Source organism: Chiloscyllium punctatum, chromosome 36 (genome assembly GCF_047496795.1).
Source record: "Chiloscyllium punctatum isolate Juve2018m chromosome 36, sChiPun1.3, whole genome shotgun sequence".
Classification (NCBI taxonomy): domain Eukaryota; kingdom Metazoa; phylum Chordata; class Chondrichthyes; order Orectolobiformes; family Hemiscylliidae; genus Chiloscyllium; species Chiloscyllium punctatum.
Window position 1 is genome coordinate 59327868 of NC_092774.1, and position 18695 is coordinate 59346562.

Below are 18695 nucleotides of genomic sequence, written 5' to 3' on the forward strand. Positions count from 1 at the left end.
TTCAGTATAAAATACCAAATTCGAGGAGAGGTATGCACCAAGTATTAACGTCTACCAACAAGCACCAAATCTGCTTCATATGTCGTATTTTGAATCAAGAGATCTCGGGTTGAAGGTTTTTCGCTCCTCGAAAATGGAGTCGTGGGTAGACAGGGTGGTGAAGAAGGCTTTTGGCATGCATGCTTTCATTGTTCAGAGCATTGAGCATAGGAGTTGGGACGTCTTGTTGCAGCTGTCACATGCCACACAACAATGATAGGCGTGGCCCTGCTCCCCTCTGACTGGCTGTCCCTTTGAATATCTGGGGAGGATTAGACCCACCTGCTTGTGTGTGGCTCATACGTACTTATCCAAATAATTTTAAACATTGTAACATTACCTGCACCCATCACTTCCTCTGACAGTTCATTCCACACAAGAAACACCTTCAATGTAAAATAGTTGCCCACCTCCACCCCCCCGTCCTTTTTAAATCTTCTCCCTCTCATCTTAAAAATATACTCCCAAATTTTGAACTCCCCTACCCTTCGGGAAAAGACAGTGGTTGAGACCATAAGACATAGGAGTGGAAGTAATGCCATTCAGCCCATTGAATCCACTCCGCCATTCAATCATGGCATTGAGGCATTTGAACTCCACTTACCCGCATTCTCCCCGTACCCCTTAATTCCTTGTGACATCAAGAATTTATCAATCTCTGCCTTGAAGATATTTAGCGTCCCGGCCTCCACTGCACTCTGCGGCAATGAATTCCATAGGCCCACCACTCTCTGGCTGAAGAAATGTCTCCGCATTTCTGTTCTTAATTTACCCCCTCTAATTCTAAGGCTGAGTCCACGGGTCCTAGTCTCCTTGCCTAACAGAAACAATTTCCTAGCGTCCTCCCTTTCCAAGCCATGTATTATCTTGTAAGTTTCTATTAGATCTCCCCTTGATCTTCGAAACTCCAATGAATACAATCCCAGGATCCTCAGCCGTTCCTCGTATGTTAGACCTACCATTCCAGTGATCTTCCGTGTGAATCTCCGCTGGACACGCTCCATTGCCAGTATGTGCTTCCTGAGGTGTGGGGACCAAAACTGGACACAGTACTCCAAATGGGGCCTAACCAGAGCTTTATAAAGTCTCAGAGCACAACGGTGCTTTTATGTTCCAACCCTCTTGAGATAAGTGACAACATTGCATCCACTTTCTTAATCACGAACTCAACCTGCATGTTGACCTTGAGATAATCCTCGACGAGCACTCCCAGATCCCTTTGTACTTTGGCTTTATGAATTTTCGCACCGTTTAGAAAGTAGTCGATGCTTGTATTCATTTTTCCTCGCATTTGCTCATATGGAATTCCATCAGCCATTTCCTGGACCACTCTCCCAAACTGTCCAGATCCTTCTGCAGCCTCCCCACTTCCTCAATACTACCTACCTGTCCACCTAACTTCGTATCATCAGCTAACTTCGCTAGAATGCCCCCAGTCCCTTCATCCAGATCATTCATATATAATGTGAACAGCTGCGGCCCAACACTGAACCCTGCGGGACACCGCTCGTCACCGGCTGCCATTCCGAAAAAGAACCTTTTATCCCAACTCTCTGCCTTCTGTCAGACAGCCAATCCTCAATCCATACCAGTAGCTCACCTCGAACACCATGGGCCCTCACCTTGCTCAGCAGCCTCCCGTGTGGCACCTTATCAAAGGCCTTTTGGAAGTCTAGATAGACCACATCCACTGGGTTTCCCTGGTCGAACCTTCTTGCCACCTCTTCAAAGAATTCCAACATACTTGTCCAGCACGACCTCCCCTTACTAAATCCATGTTGACATGTTCTCATCCGACCCTGCTCTTCCAAGAATTTAGAAACCTCATCCTTAATGAATGGATTTTAGAATTTTACCAACAACCGAGGTTAGGCTAATTGGCCTATAATTTTCCCTCTTCTGTCTTGATCCTTTCTTGAACAAAAGGGTTACAACAGCGATCTTCCAATCATCTGGTACTTTCCCTGACTCCAGTGACTTTTGAAAGATCTCAACCAACACCTCCGCTATTTCCTCAGCCACATCCCTAAGAACTCTGGGATGTAGTCCATCGGGGCCAGGAGATTTATCAATTTTAAGACGTTTTAGCTTTTCGAGCACTTTCTCTTTTGTAATGGCAACCCTACTCAATTCATTGGCTGAATTCCTTTAATTGTTGGTATATTACTCATGTCTTCCACTGTGAAGATTGACGCAAAGTACTTTTTAAGTTTTCCCTCTATTTCCTTATCACCCATCACTTGGCTTCCAGCAACAGTTTGAAGTGGCCCAATGTCTACTTTTGCTTGTCGTTTGTTTCTTATGTATTGAAAGAAAAGTATGGTATCATTTCTAATATTACTGGCTAGCTTACCTTGATATTTGATCCTCTCCGCCCTTATTTCTCTCTTTGTTATCCTCTGTTTGTTTTTGTAGCCTTCCCAATCTTCTGATTTCCCAGTGCTCTTGGCCACTTTATAGGATCTCTCTTTTTTTCTTTAATACATTTCCTGACTTCCTTTGTCAGCCATGGCTGTCTAATCCCTCCCTGGATAATCTTTCTTTTCTTGGGGATGAACCTCTGTACAGTGTCCTCAATTACACCCACAACCTCCTGCCATTTTTGCTCTCCGACCTTCCTTCCAGGCTCTCCTTCCAGTCTATTTTCGTCAGTTCCTCTCTCATGCCCTCATAATTACCTTTATTTAACTGTAACACCATTACATCCGATTTTTCCTTCTCTGTTTCAAACTGCAGACTGAACTCCACCATATTATGATCGCTGCTTCCCAAGTGTTCGCTTACTTTAAGATTTTTTATCAAGTCTGGTTCATTACAGAGAACGAGGTCCAGAATAGCCTGCTCCCTTGTGGGCTCCATGGCAAGCTATTCCAAAAAGCCATCCGGTAAGCATTCCATGAATTCCCTTTCTTTGGATCCACTGGCAACATTTTTTTCCAGTCCACCTGCATATTGAAGTCTCCCATGATCATCGTGACCTTGCCTTTCTGACATGCCTTCTCTATTTCCTGGAACATGTTGCGCCCCTGGTCCTGACCACTGTTTGGAGGGCTGTACATCACTCCCATTATGATTTTTTTGCCTTTGTAGTTCCTCAATTCCACCCACACAGACTCCACCTCGTCCGATGCTATGTCATTTAGTGCCATAGATTAAATTTTGTTCTTAACAAACAAGGCAACCCCGCCCCCTCTGCCCGCCTCCCTGTCTTTTCGATAAATTGAAAATCCTTGGATGTTTAACTGCCAGTCCTGACCCCCGTAACCATGTCTCTGTGATGCCTACCACATCATAATCATTCACGATGATCTGTGCCATTAGTTCATCTGCTTTGTTACCAAAGCTCCGAGCATTCAGGTAACGTGCCTTAATGCGAACTTTCTTATCATTAGAGATATTGGAAGTCATAAGATGTCCTAAGTTATCCTTCCTTTTTGCTGCATTCCCAGTATGCCTCAAGCTTAAATCCGCCTGCACACATGCTATCCTGCTGCTTATCTTTCCATTTAACTCCATACTCCCTGTCACTTTCACTTTCCCTTCCTCCCAACTCAGGAGTTGGAACAGAATCTGGGGAAATGAGGTTGTACACTTTGCCAGGAGGAAAAGTGCTGAATATTAAATGGTGAAAGCTGCTGAATAGGAGGATTTCCAAGCTCGCATCCATGAACACTTCATCCAAGTTCAGTGAATAATAGGGAAGGCAAACGGGATGTTGGTTTTTAAATGGAGTATAAAAGTAGGGATGTTATAGTGAACCTAAATCAGACACCAATCAGGCCACAACTAAACACTGGGAAGAGTTTTGGGCCTTTTACCTAAGGTAAGATATACCGGCATTGGAGGCCGTCCAGAGAAGGTTGACCAGGACGCTATCAGGGATGAAAATAATGCCTTATGAGGAGAAATGAATTCGTTCGGCCTGTGGTTAATAGAAGTTAGAAGATTTCGAGGTAACCTTATTGTCACAAACAAGATTCTGAGGAGACGTCACAGGCTCGATGTGGGAAAGTTTACCCTTGTGGGTGAGTTTAGAACCAGAGGGAATAACCTGCAAATAAGGGATGGTATGTTTAGGACAGCTGTTGAGCTGGATTGTTAAGTGCATTCAAAACTAAGATTTTTTTTTAAATCAGAAAGGGAATTGAGGATTATGGGGAAACAGCGGGAAAGTGAAGTTGATGTTTACCAGAACAATAGTGGGAGACAAAATGCGACATCCCGTGAATGAATAATGTAAAATAGTTAGGAGAAAATTGTCATGGAAGGGAAGATTGGGATCTCGTGATAATGGCTGAGCAACCTAGAGATCTAGGTCTTCTGAGAACACAAATTCAAATCCCATCATGGCTGCTGGTGGAATTTATGTTCAACTAATAAAGAGATGTGGAGGTGAAAGTTTCTCTCTGTCCTAGCAACCAGGAAACAGTTATTCACTAAAATACTGAATTGCAGATTTTGGAGATCAGCAACAAAAGGCAAAATTACTGAGGAAACGCAACAGGTCTGGCAGCATCTGTGGGGAGAAAACAGTGAATGTTTTAAATCCAGCCAAGTTTTGAAGGACCACTGGACTCAAAGCAGTAACACTGTTGTGTCTTCATAGATGCTACCGGAACTGTTGTGTTTCTCCAGAAACTGTCCTTTTTAGGTCAGGAAATCTACCATTCATGAACCCTGCATGCATGTATGCACGTGCTTGCGCCCCCCACCCCCCACCCCCCGACACACACACACAGATACACACACACACACACACACCTTGTGAAGGGCTCGGGAACCATAAGAAATAGGAATTGGAAAATGCCATTCAACCCCTTGAGCCTGCTTCTCCATTCAGTAGAATTGTGGCTGATCTGACATTCCCCACATTCACTTTCCTGCCCTTCTCCTGTAACTGTTCATCCCCCGACTGATCACGAATCTTTTGATCCTACTTTTAAAGTGACATGAAGGCTGTCAACAGAGTTACTGCGATGGAGGAGGGTGGGGGCGCTCAGGTAGAACTTGGGGACTAAAACAATGGCTTCACACTTCACAATATTTAACTAAGGGAATGTTTATAGTTTATAGTTTAAAATTCCTGAAGAAGGGCTCATGCTGGAAACGTCGATTCTCCTGCTCCTCGGATGCTGCCTGACCTGCTGCGCTTTTCCAGCAACACATTTTCAGCTCTGATCTCCAGCATCTTCAGTCCTCACTTTCTCCTAGAGAATCCCATGGAGTCTCACAGAGTGACACAGATGTACAGCACGGAAACAGACCCTTCGGTCCAACTCGTCCATGCAGCCCAGATATCCCAAACTAATCTAGTCCCACTTGCCAGCACTTGACCCAAATCCCCATAAAACCTTCCTATTCATATACACATCCAGATCCATTTTAAATGCTGTAATTATACAGCCTCCACCACTTACTCCAGCAGCTCATGCCGTACATGCATCACCCTCTGCGGGAAAAGGTTGCCCCTAAAGTTCCTTCTATATCTTTCCCCTCCCCTCCCTAAAACTATGCCCTGTAGTTCTGGACTCCCCCATCCCAAGGAAACTAACTTGTCTATTTGCTCTATCCATATCCCTCATGATTTTATACACCTCAATAAGGTCACCCCTTAGCTTCTGACACTCCAGAGAAAACAGTCCATTCAGCCTCGCCCTATAGTTCAACCCTCCAACATTGGCAAAATCCTTGTAAATCTTTTCTGCACCTTTTCTAGTTTCACAACATCTTTCCGATAGGAAGCAGATCAAAATTACATGCAATATTCCAAACGTGGACTGACCAATGTTCTGTACAGTGGCAACATGAGCTCCCAACATCTATCCTCGATGCTCTGACCAGCAAAGGAAAGCACACCAAACGCCTTGTTTACTATCCAATCTGCCTGCGTCTCTACTTTTAAGGAACGTTCTACCTGAACTCCAAGGTCTCTTTGCACAGCAACACTTCCAAGGAACTTACCATTAATTGTAAAAGTCCTGCTCTGATTTGTTTTTTCCAAAATGCAGCACCTCATATTTATCTACATTAACCTGCATCTGCCACTCCTCAACCCTTTGGCCCATCTGATCAAGGTCCCGTTGTAATCTGAGGTAACCTTCTTTGCTGTCCACTACACCTCCAATTTTGGTGTCATCTATAAACTTACTAACTGTACCTCCTCCGTTTACATACAAATCATTTATATAAATGACAAAAAGTAGCAGACCAAGCATCGATCCTTGTGATACACCATTGGTCAAAGGCCTTCAATCTGAAAAGCAACCCTCCATCACCATCCTCTGTCTTCTGCCTTCTAGCCTGTTCTGCGTCCAAATGGCTAGTTGTCCCTGCATGCCATGAGATTAAACCTTGCTCACCAGTTGACCATGAGGAAGCTTGATGAATGCCTTCCTGAAGTCCATATAGATCACGTCCATCGCTCTGCCCTCATCAATCCATTTTGTACTTCTTCAAAAAACTCAATCAAATTCGTGAGACATGATTTCCCGAGCATAAAGCCATGCTGACTATCCCTAATCAATTCTTGCCTTTCCAAATAAATGTAAATCCTATCTCTCAGGATTCTCTCCAAAAACTTGCCCATCAAGGATGTGAGGCTCACGGGTCTCGAGTTCCCTGGCTTTTCCTTACCACCTTTCTTAAATAGTGGCAGCACATTAGCCACCCTCGAGCTTTCTGGCACCTCACCTGTGACTATTGATGATACAAATATCTCAGTGAAAGTCCCACCAATCACTTGCCCAGTTTCCCACAGAGTTCTAGGGTACTCCTGATCAAGTCCTTAGGAGTTATCCACGTTTATGCATTTCTAATTATCCAGCAATTTCTCATCTGTAGTATGGGCATTTTTTCAACATTTCACCATCTACTTCTCACATTTTACATCTTCCATGCCCTTCTCCACTGTAAACACTGATGCACAATATCCGTTCAGAATCACACCCTCCCCCCCCCGCCCCCCATCTACTGCAGCTCCACACAAAGGCCGCCTTGCTGATCTTTGAGGGCCCTATTCTCTCCCTTGTTATCCTTTTGTCCTTAATGTATTTATAAAAACCCTTTGGGTTTTCCTTAACGCTATTTCCCAAAGCTATCTCATGTCCCCTTTTTGCCCTCATGATTTCCCTCTTACGTATTCTCGTACAGCCTTTATACTCTCAGGATTCATTCGATCTCTCTGTTCACCCCTGATATATGCATCCTTCTTTATCTTAACCAAATCTCAAATTCTCTTGCCATCCAGCATTCCCTACACCTACCAGCCTTTCCTTTCACCCTAACAGGAATATACTGTGTCTGGACTCTTGTTATCTCATATTTGAATGCATCCCGTTTTCCAGCAGTCCTTTAACCTGCGAACATCTGTCCCCAATCAGGTTTTGAAAGATCGTGCCTAATGCCTGAGTCTTCCTCAATTTTAGAACTTCAACTTTTAGATCTGATATATTATTTCCAATCTCTATTCTAATGTTAATTGAATTATGGTTCCTGACCCTTAGGTTTTGCACCCTCGCCAGTATGTACATCCTCATTGTGAATTAAAAAATTTCCTTGTACACTCTTTGCAAATTCCTCTATTTGGCGGATACGTAAATGGGGAGGAGTATACCTTGGGTCCACTCTTCCTTCATTTCCATCAACCCTACCCCCATTCCCACCCCAACAGTCCAACGACACTTTCCCTTGCAACTGCCGAATGTGTGACACCAGCCCATTTACCTATTCCCTCCTCACCATCCAAGGGCCCAAACTTACCTTCCAGGTGAAAGGGCACTCTGCCTGCACTTCCAGTCTACTGCATTTGCTGCTCACAATGTGGTCTCATCCACATTGGGGAAAATCAAGCGTAAACTGGGTGACTCCTGCAGAGAACATCTACGTTCTGCCCGCAAGAAAGACCCTGAGCTTCCAGTTGCCTGCCAATTCCACAACCTACCCTGTTCCCTGGCCAATATCTCTGTCTCAGGTTTGCTATGGTGTTCCATCGAAGCTCAGCACCAGCAGAACGAAGAGCACCGAATATTACACTTGGGGACCATACATCCTCCGGTCCCAACATCGAAAACAATAATTCTAGGGCCTGAAATCTATAGTATCCTCGTCCCTTCCACACACACACCAAGCCTTGTAATCACATAGTCTGTCATTATACACTACCTATTCTTAGACACGAACAGTCTCCATTCACCTTCCCACGCGGATCGTTATCAACTCCCTTTTCTGACCAACAGTTCTTCCCTCGCTTTGGGCTCTGTCCTGATCTGTCATTTTCTGCATCCGCCTTCCTCCCACGGTATTTCCTGCATATAAACCAACGTTTTCCCGATCACCATCAGTTCTATAGAAGAGTCACCGGAAACTACTGTGATTTTTGTTTCTGATATACAGCATCCGCAGTTCTTTCATCTTTTTATTGAGGTAGAGTTGGAAATTGTTTCGAGAGAAAGAAGGAGAGGGGGGAGAGACAGAACAGACATGAACTGTTGATCTCGGTTGTTCGTCATGACCTAAAATCATTGTTGTACGATCATTTCCCTGAAGTATGAATAGAGGGCACATGCCATCCATGAGCTTGTGGCGCCACCGTAGTGCGTCTGACTCCACATCAGAAGGTTGCGTGTTCAAATCACGCCCAGCTCACTGATGTCAGCTTCTTACATTTCAAATCAAGAAAGGAGCACGTTCACCTCGGATAATTATTGAGCCAAGTCTTCCTTCCGGAAACTTTCAATCACACGTGAAGCTTTGCTGTCAGTTTGATTTGTGAACACTGTGTCAGGGAGGTTATGTGCCCATTGTTTGGGTAAATGCTCAGCTCGCCCAGTTCATCACGGGATTTAAACACAGCCGCCTCCCTCTGGGCAGCTGCTTCGTTCAGTTAGTGACAGCGCGGTGTGAATAACAGAATACCGATTTTTTCACAACATAATCCAGAGACTCCCAGCTTTATGTTTCAATCGTTCAGGAGAGTGAATACGAGTTCAGATAGAAATGTTTCCCACCAACAGCATATACTTTCCTCTCACTGGACTCAGTTAAAATTATATACTGGATTAATGGTGAACAGAGGGTCTACAGTCATTGTTTTTACTCAGTTAAAAATATCTTTATTCAACAGAAGGAGCGGAAACTACAGTCTGGCATCCTCTCCCCACATTAACGGTGAGCCTGAATTTTATAAACAGTGTCAGTAAAATCCAGTGGCGGACATTGATTTGGTTCAGTCGGTATTTTATCCAAGCGTAATTCACCGAGAGGATGCTGCTGTGTGAAACAGCTTAGGGAATTACTGCAGGGCCTCCTGCCCATGGGACACACCGTAACTGATGTGTTTCACCTTCACCAGTTTATTCTTATCTCGGAGAAGAGAGGTTTGATGATTCGGATCATAGCAGCCAGACAGAGAACAGGTGAAGAGCACTCAGCCCTTCACAAGCTTGTCACCACAGCTGGGTCATCGTGGCCCGTGTATCAGTATGGGATAGTAATCTGCATCTTCTGACTGGAAGCACAGCAAATTGGAGTGCTGGTGGGACTATCACACAGGAGAAAACGGCTTCGACCTATCAACTGGAGTGGTTTCTAATGCGCAACTCCGCTCACCTCAACTGAATAACTGTAAACAAATTACTCAGTGATTCAAAGGAATACTCGGTTTTGAATCTGCATTGTGGAATATACCTTCGAGAATGATGTCAAAACACCTTCATTGCTGTGATGGAGTATCCTGTTGGGCAGAATATATCCGTTGTCAAATTTCCTACGCTTTCTTGGTCCAACTCCGATTTCACACTTAATCACGAAATGTGTGACAGCGCAGACTGAGGCCATGCAGCCCACCTTAGCTCTACTGGCTCAACACAATATGTAAATAAGTGTCTCATTCTGTCGCCTTCTCCCTGTAAATCTGCACATTGTTACATTGAACATGCCGACCGAATTCCCTTTTGTGTCCATTGAATCTGCCTGTTTGTGACTGCCAGACAGTGACTTACTGACCCCACTCCCTGTGCGAAAACGGTATTCCTAATGTCACTTTTACTAATTTTCCTGATGACTTCCAATCTCTGCCAAATCGTTCTCGATCCTTTCAGGCATGGGAGCATTTTCACTGCTTTATTTCCTCTGTCGAAATCCCTCATGATGTGGAAAACTTCAATCAGACCAGCTTTCAGCCCTCTGTTCACCAAGGTCAACTGCCCCAACTTTCCAATCTCCCTTCATTGCTGACATTCCTCATACACGGTAACATTCACTTCGACCTGTTCAGCGCCGTCTGCAATCACTTCACTTCCCCGCTTCCTGAAGTATCACCCTCAGAATTGAGCGTAAGACATGTGGAGGATTCATTCAGACTCGGATTGCGCGGGCGACAAATCTGCAATGCTTGTTCTCACTTTGAGCAAGTGTTTCCCTTCGCCGTGTTCTCTGCAATGGTACCTCTGTCCCATACCCAAATCAGGCAGTCCGATCTGATTTAACGAAGCGGCGTTTTGAGAAAACTAACCTGGCATTTTTGCTCAGGTCAATTTAAGAAATGAGGGTTTGCCTGGGATTGGAGCCCGGCACCTCCCACTCGCCTGTATAAGGTAGAAAACCCAAAGCTAGCATCACACCCCGAGACCAACGAGCCAAACATGCGCGCGCCCAGCTCCTGAAGCAGCTGAGACTTGTTCAGTACGAAATACATTGTACATTACTCCCAGAATTACAAGCAGCAAAGAGTTTCAAGAACATCTGCTTCTCAATATGTCTCCCTGCTCCCAGGACGCAGCAGTTTGCCCCGTCTCCAGGGACCGGGCTCTCTCCACTGGTGGATAATTGAACCATTTCCTTTCTACTTACAAGCTGTGCTGGTGTAAGGCAGAGCCCATTCACTCTTCTGCTCTCTCTCACTATGACGTGAGGCAGGTTAAGTCAGTTACAGTCATGCGGAGGAAATGGGCAACTTTGAACTTGATCCAAAGGTCTTGTTAACGGAGAGACAGAAAGATGCTGTGCTGTCGGGACAGAGAGAAATGGACACCGGAGACTCTTCCCTCAGGTAAATTGATATGAGTGCATTTTTGTGCAGCCTGCGTGGTGTTCAGAATTTGTCTTGACACAGCAATCCTGCAGAAAGTCTTTTCTTTCACGGGCGTTGGTTTCTTTACTGCAGGAATGGACCAAACCAGCAAGTCATGTGTTACAACTTCACCGGTTCATTGCCATCTGAGAGAAGAGGCTTAAAACTTGAGTTCAGAACACACCGATAGAAAACTGGACAAGACAACTCAGAGCTCCAGAACTGTGCATGCGCAAATGTATAAATTTGACTTGTGTATCGATGTGACATATTTAAATCAGATACCCGAAGTTTTGGGAAGGAGATGACAAGGCAAGGAACAGAACAGAGCGCCGTTATACGGGAAAGCTGCTAAAGACGACATTGAGTGAATAGGAGAAAATGGTTTCGCTTCTGGGTTATGATCCCTGCATGCACCTGCTGTGCCATTCTCCTGAACGGTAGCTTTTCCAGAGAATTATTCAGCTTTTCATCTGGCGTGTGACTTGAATGTTCGAGAATGACGTCAAAAGATCTTCCCTGCTGAAGTGTCATGTGCTGTTGTGCAGACATGTCGCCGATGTGCAAATATAAACTCAGAGAGTAATGTACATTGGAGACTCTGAGCCAGCTGAACTTGCTCAGTGTGAAATACATTCCACGTTGCTCCAAGAATTGCAAGCAGCAGTTTCCAGAACATATGCTTGTCATTCTGTCCCGGGGCGCTGAAGTTTGTCTCATCCCCAGCAACTGGGCTCTCTCCACTGGTGGATAATGAAACCAATTTGTTCCTACTTGCAAGCTGTTCTGGGAGCGGGGAGGGGGGGAGGAGGTGGAGGGAAGAGTCCATTCGCTCTTCTGCTCTCTATCACTCAATCCCTTGCGGTGAGAGGTATCAGTTACACTAATGCGTGTGAAGTGAGCTTCGATTGTGAACTTGCTCCAAAGGTCTGTTATCGGAGAGATAGAAAAATGCTGTGCTGGTGGGACAGAGAGACATGAACACCGAGGACTCTTCGCTCAGGTAAATTCACATTGTTGTGCAGCCTGCTTGGTGTTCAGAAATCGTCTTCACGCAGCAACCTTACGGAAAGTCTATTGCAAAGTGGGCATCGCTTTCTTTGCTGCGACCGCGCAGCAGTTAACATCTGAGCCCCAAGTGTCCCAGATGAAGAGAATCCGTGTGAAACCTTCACTCACTGAGAGTCATCCCCACGGCCCTGAGCTGAGGGACTGCAGGCGGTCCAACACGGAAGGGATGGTTTAAAATGAACATTATTGCTCCCTCAGCCTGTCTGTCCCAGAGACAGGCATTGGGACGGCATAAACGCGTAGCAGCATTCTCCCACCGACAGAGGCATTCAGCCAATCGAGTCACGGCGACTCTCTGTCACTTGTCTCTCTTTGAGGTGATTCACAATCGGTGATATCTGTCCTAATAGTAAGGAATTGTATCTGAGTGGTGATACAGTTTCTGAAATGCTGATCGTCTTGTCATTCACGTCCGACCCGGCGTGGTGAATTACTGCAGGGAATGGATGAAACTGCAAGGCATGTGTTTCAACTTTATCAGCTCATTGGCATCGCAGAGAAGTGGTTTTGCGAATCAGTTCATAGGAAACCGACTAAGAATAGACCACTCAGACCTCCACAAAGCATGTTACTTGAACCGTGTGAGGTTCGCGAGTGTATCGGTTTGATGTAGGGCATTCAGACACTCAGGAAGTAGGTGCAAAGGCAAGATACAGAAGAGAGCACAGCACCATTACAAAAGGAAGCTGCTCAAGGAGACATCGAGCAACAGCAGAGGATGGTTTCGATCCATCGACCGCTGGGTTACTCCCAGCGCGATCCCGTTTTCGACAGGTCTCTTCAGCCTTTTGTCTGGCATGTGGCATGTACGTTCGAGCCTGATGTCAAAGATCTCCACTGCTGTCGTGTAATATGCTGTTCCACAGACGTATGGAGACTGTGTAAATATAAACTTGTTTTCTAAACTCCCATATTGTGTTGGTCGAACTGTGATTTCATTCTGAATCACAGCCTGTGTCACAGCGCAGACGGACGCCATGCGGCCCACCTTCGCTCTGCTGGGTCGAAACAGTAAGTAAACATGTGTCTCTTGCCTTCTCCATGTAATTCTACACATTGTTACTTTAAACATGACCACCGAATTCCCCTATGCAGCTATTGAATCTGCCTGTTTGTCAATGTCAGATAGGGATTTGCTGACCCTAACCACACCCTTCCGAATGTCACTTTTAGTTCTTTTCCTCATGACTTTAAAACTCTGCAGAATCATTACTGATCCTTTCAGGCGTGGGAGCATTTTAACTGCGTTACTTTCTCTGTCTGGATCCCGCATGACTTGGAAAGCTTCAATCAGGCCAGATTTCAAACTTCTGTTCTCTGAGCAGAGCTGTCCCAATTTTCCAATCTACCCTCATCGCTGACATTCCTTAAACACGGCACCACTGACGTCAACGCAATATTCCATCATTTCACTCGCTTGCTTTATGCTCAATTTGTACTCCAAGCAGCCCAACCGAGTTTAGCGAAGGTGCTTTTTGAGAAAATTAACCGGGCACTCTTGCACAAACCAGAAAATGCGGGCTCGTCCGAGATTTGAACCCTGGATTACTTGCAAGCCTGCGCAGTAGAAGACCCACATCAAAAATCATACCCAGACACCAACCAGCAACACCAACACCACCCACAGACACCTACTCTACCTCTTCAACCAGCTGAGTCTTGCTCAGTGTGAAATGCATTTGACATTGCTCTGAGAATTGCACGCGGCAGAATTTCCAGAACAGCTGCTTCTCATTCTGTCTCCCTGCTGCTGTTTCTCCCACTCCAGGAACCGGGCTCTCTACTGGCAGAAAGTTAAACCGTTTTGATTCTAAACTTTTCTCTAACACCGGAGTGACCAGTGACAAGCATTGACCTCCTCAACATAGGATACAGAGAACAACAGAAGACCAATCAGACCTCTACGAGGGTGTCATCTCAACTGTGCACATTGGGCCAGTCTATCAATGTGAAATATTTATGTCGAAGTGTTTTGGGAAAGAGATGAGAAGGCGAGGTGCAGAACAGTGCGCCGTTATACGGGAAAGCTGCTAAAGAAGACATTGAGCGAATAGGAGAGATGGTTTTCCTTCTGGGTGATGCTCCCATCACGCACCCGCAGACATATCGCCATCGTGCAAATATAAACTCTGTCTAAATTCCCACATTCTGTTTTTTCGTCCTGTGATTTCGCTCAAAAGCACAAAATTTCAACATTCGCAACGTTCGAACTTTAACGAAGTGCTCATAGATATATTTAGCGAACACCTGGAAGAAATTCTTCCAAACTTACCTGGGGAATTTCGGTTTGAGTGCTCTTGAACTACAAATAAAAGGACGGGAAATTTGCCTCGAGGCTGTGTAATGTGGAGATGTATTCCCCAAGTAAAATGATAGTGGTTGACCATCCCAGTGCTTCCCGACGCAGGGCTGCCCTGACGCACAGGGAGGTGTCTTTGATAAACTGTCCCGGGGGCTTCCAGCCGTACGTGACGTCATAGGGCTAGCCCCTGGTGATGGCCTGCAGCTGCTGTGACGCAATAATGATGCTGGCCCCGGAACATGAATAAAAATTTGTGCATGAGTCACGTGGTACTGAATCATTCTATGGAATGTTCTTTCAACATCACGGATTTATATATGAGAGGAGGGAAATGGGCAGGGCTTACACCTCGGATACGCTCTTCCTTCACTCGCAACACCCCACACCCACCTCCCATTGTCCCAAGGTACTTTCCGCTGGAACTGCCGAATGTGTAACACCTGCCCATTTACCTGCTCTCTCCTGAATATCCAAGGGCTCAAACATACCTTCCAGGTAAAGCAGCCCTTTACCTGCACATTTGCCACACACTAGTCTGCTGCATTCGTTGCTCACAGTGTCGTTTCCCCAAAGTAGCATGAAGCATAAACTGGGTGACTGCTTCGCAGAACATCTCGGTTCTGCCCTCAAAAATAGGCCTTTAGTTTCTGGTGCCTGTCACTTTAACACGCCACCCTGTTCGCTGGCCAACCTCTCTGTCTCAGGCATGCAGCAGTGTTCCATCAAAGCTCAGCTCCAGATGGAAGACCAAAGCCTCATTTTCCACTTGGAGATCCTATAGCCCTCCACTCTTCAACGTCGAGTTCAATATTGTTTGGACCCGAGCTCCCCCATGCCGTTGACCCCCACCTCACCCACACGAGGCCTTGTTATCATATAGTCTGCTGTTACACACGACTTATTGTGAGCCAGGAACAGTCTTTATTAACAGTTAGGCACTCTCCTACACAGATCGTTATTCACTCCTTTCGCCCTCCAATATTCTCCCACTGATCTGGTGGCAAAGAGAGCAATGTGGACTGCTATCCCTGAGTCAGCTGTTTGTCCCAACTCCAGGAACAGGGCTCTCTCTACTGGCGGATAATTAAACCATTTTGCTGTTGCGCTGACGTGAGGAGACTGTGTAAATATAAAATTTCTAAATTCCCACCTTCCGTTCGTGAACTGTGAGTTCGCTCTGAATCACAACACGTGTCACAGCGCATTTGGAGGCCCACCTTAGCTCTGCTGGTTCTACACAGCAAGTAAATGAGAGTCTCTATTCGTATCATTCCCTTGCCTTCTCCCTGCAAATCTCCACATTGTGACTTTGAACATTTCCACCGAATACCCTTTTGTGTTCTTGAATCTGCCTCTTTGTCACGGTCAGACAGAGATTTACGGATCCGAACCACTCCCTGTGCGAAAATGTTCTTCCTAATGTCACTTTTAGTTTTTTTCCAAATGCCTTGAAATCTCTGCCAATTTTTTGGTAAATTGAAAGGATTCTCATTCCTGCACATGAGGCTGAATTGATTTAATTTCTAACGTAAAGGACTGCGGATGCTGAGAATCTGAGACAGAAAGAGGAACTGCTGGAGAAACTCAGCAGGTGTGGCAGTACCTGTGGGAGAAAACAGAGTTCTGAAATATTGTCTCTGATTCTCTTTCCACCGATGGTGCCTGACCTGCTGAGTTGCTCCTGCAATTTCTGTTTTTGTTTTTAACTGAAAGTTCATTTCATCTTTCGGGATGAAACAACCAGACTCGGCATGTGCAGATGTTTAACCCTTTCGAAACCAGTGAAGTGATTGGATTCAAACAAACTCTGCAATGATTCACTTTTTCTCAGCTCCACAGGCAGAGGGACCTGGGAAATGAATCTGTCAGTGTGGTTCTTTATTCGTGGGTCGAGTGGTTAATACGATGGATTTGAGATTGATTGCGGTTTCCCCACGAGGTTGTGAATCTTGCCGACTCGAGTTGAGAAATGTCGTCAAAAAAAAGGAAGACTGTTCCCCGGTTTCTTCTTTAAGATTCAAATCAGTGGAGGGGTCGGAAATCTGCAACCCACTGTTTTTAACTGAAAGTTCATTTCATCTTTCGGGTTGAAACAACCAGATTCTCCATTTGCAGATATTTAACCCTTTCGAAACCTGTGAAGTGATTGGATTCACACAAACCCAGCAATAATTTACTCTTTCTCAGCTCCACAGGCAGAGAGACCTGGGTAATGAAGCTGTCAGTGTGGTTCTTTATTCGTGGGCCGAGTGGTTAATGCGACGGACTTTAAATCTATTGCAGTTTCCCCACGCAGGTGTGAACCCTGCTGACTACAAAATGAGAAATGTCGTCAAAACGAAAGGGAGACTGTTCCCCGGTTTCTTCTTTAAGATTCAAATCAGTGGAGGGTGAAAGATATTTAACTCACATTCGGAATGGTCGGGAATCTGCAACCCACTGCCTGTCAGGGTGGAACAAGCAGATACCCACAGAGCTGCTATTGAGGCGATGAGTCAAGTATTTGGAAATGAGACTAGAACAGTGAGGGGCGTGAAGTCGTGATCGAAATGAAGCAGGTACCTGAGGATTAATGTGTTTTATTTGCCAGTGAAAGACACTGCTGAACAAAGTTGGGACAATGGAAGGGAAGCAGTGACGGTGATTATCTTTGGCTGTTCCGCTTGTGAATGTTCCCATTGCTGCGCATGTCCGTGTTAACGTCAGAACTCTGCAGCATGGCGGCGTCAGGTCCGCACAGTGCCGGGGCGCAATGGATGATGCATCTGACTCCACCTACCTGTTTGAAATGCAGCTCAAAGCTTCTTCACACACCCCAATTAATCTTTCTCATTGTCCTGAAGCCGGCATACGGTTTGAATTCCCGATCTGCGGGAATGAGAATCCTTTCACTGTCTCGCGTCAGTAAATGTCCCTGAGAACGTCAGAGTCCCGTCACAGCGCAGTCAGATGAGGGGAAGCTGAAATCGTCCCACACGCTGCTCACGGGCACATTTCACTTTCCCCAACACACCACCCCAACCACTGCGGCTCCTGGGAGTGGAAAGGAACAAACACCAAAACCCAGTCTCATATTTGTGAATCTTCCGAAAATAAGAAAACTGTCCATCCCTTCGGGTCTTCCATCCTGTGCAGACAACGTTGATTTTAAATGTCTGTCCAGTCAGTGTCGATTCGTTTTCGCTCAAAAAATCTTCCTTATCTCATCCCAGCATTTCTTGCTTCAGAGAACTGTGCGGCAGAGTTCATGTATATATTTCCTTGTATGGTATTTTGTAAATAACTTTCGTTTGCTGGTTGTTTGTATCGGGTATTTCAGGTTCATTAGCCCCTGTTTAAGTGAGTTGGTAGGTTTGTGGGCTACCATGATGCTGAGAGGGTTTAGTTGTCTGGACATCATTTCCCAGATGTCTTTCATGTAAAGTAATGTGGCTAGGGTTTCTGCAGACGTTGTGTCTGCTTGTGTCAATTTGTTGATGTGAAATCGGCACACTGGGTTTATTGGGTAGGCAAAAGTGAGGACTGGAGATGCTGGAAGCCAGACTTTAGATCAGAATGGTGCTGGAAAAGCACAATAGGTCAAGCATCTCCCGAGGAGCAGGAAAATCGACGTTTCGGGCAAAAGCCCTTCATCAGGAATAGAGGCAGGACGCCTCCAGGGTGGAGAGATAAATTGGGGGTGGGGGTGTGCGGGGGCAAAGGTAGCAAAGAGTAAAATATGTGAATGGTGTTGGGGATGGAGGTGACAGGTCAGAGAGGAGTGTTTTGCTGATAGGTGGGATGGGAGCTTGGCAAGTAGGACAGGTCATGAGATCAGTGCTGAGCTGGAAGGTTGGAACTGAGGTAAGGTGGGGGAGGGGAAATGAGGAAACTGGTGAAGTCCACATTGATGCCCTGGAGTTGAAGTGTTCCGAGGAGGAAGATGAGGTGTTCTTCCTCCAGGCGTCGGGTGGGGAAGCAGCGGCGACGAAGGAGGCCCAGGACCTGCATGTCCTCGGCCGAGTGGGAGGCTGAGTTGAAATGTTGGGGCACATGGCGATGGGGTTGATAGTTGCGGGTGTCCCGGAGATGTGACTTGACTCTCCAGTCTCCCCAGTGTTGGAGTGATCGCATCGGGAGCAATGGATACATAAAATTACATTGGTGGCTGTACCTGGGTTTGATTCCCGGGCAGCGAAACAATTTTCAGCAGAGATACCAACATATGCTCGGGTC

General features: G+C 45.8%; 1 protein-coding gene across 1 annotated transcript in view; it reads right to left on the reverse strand.

Moving 5' to 3' along the window:
• Positions 1-13157, reverse strand: part of LOC140460103 (uncharacterized) — a 54751-nt gene extending 41594 nt beyond the window's left edge. Inside the window, exon 1 of the mRNA XM_072554503.1 lies at positions 12856-13157. Coding sequence (XP_072410604.1) covers positions 12856-13157 — 302 coding nt within the window. The remainder of the gene's footprint in view (positions 1-12855) is intronic.
• Positions 13158-18695: the final 5538 nt, after the last annotated feature.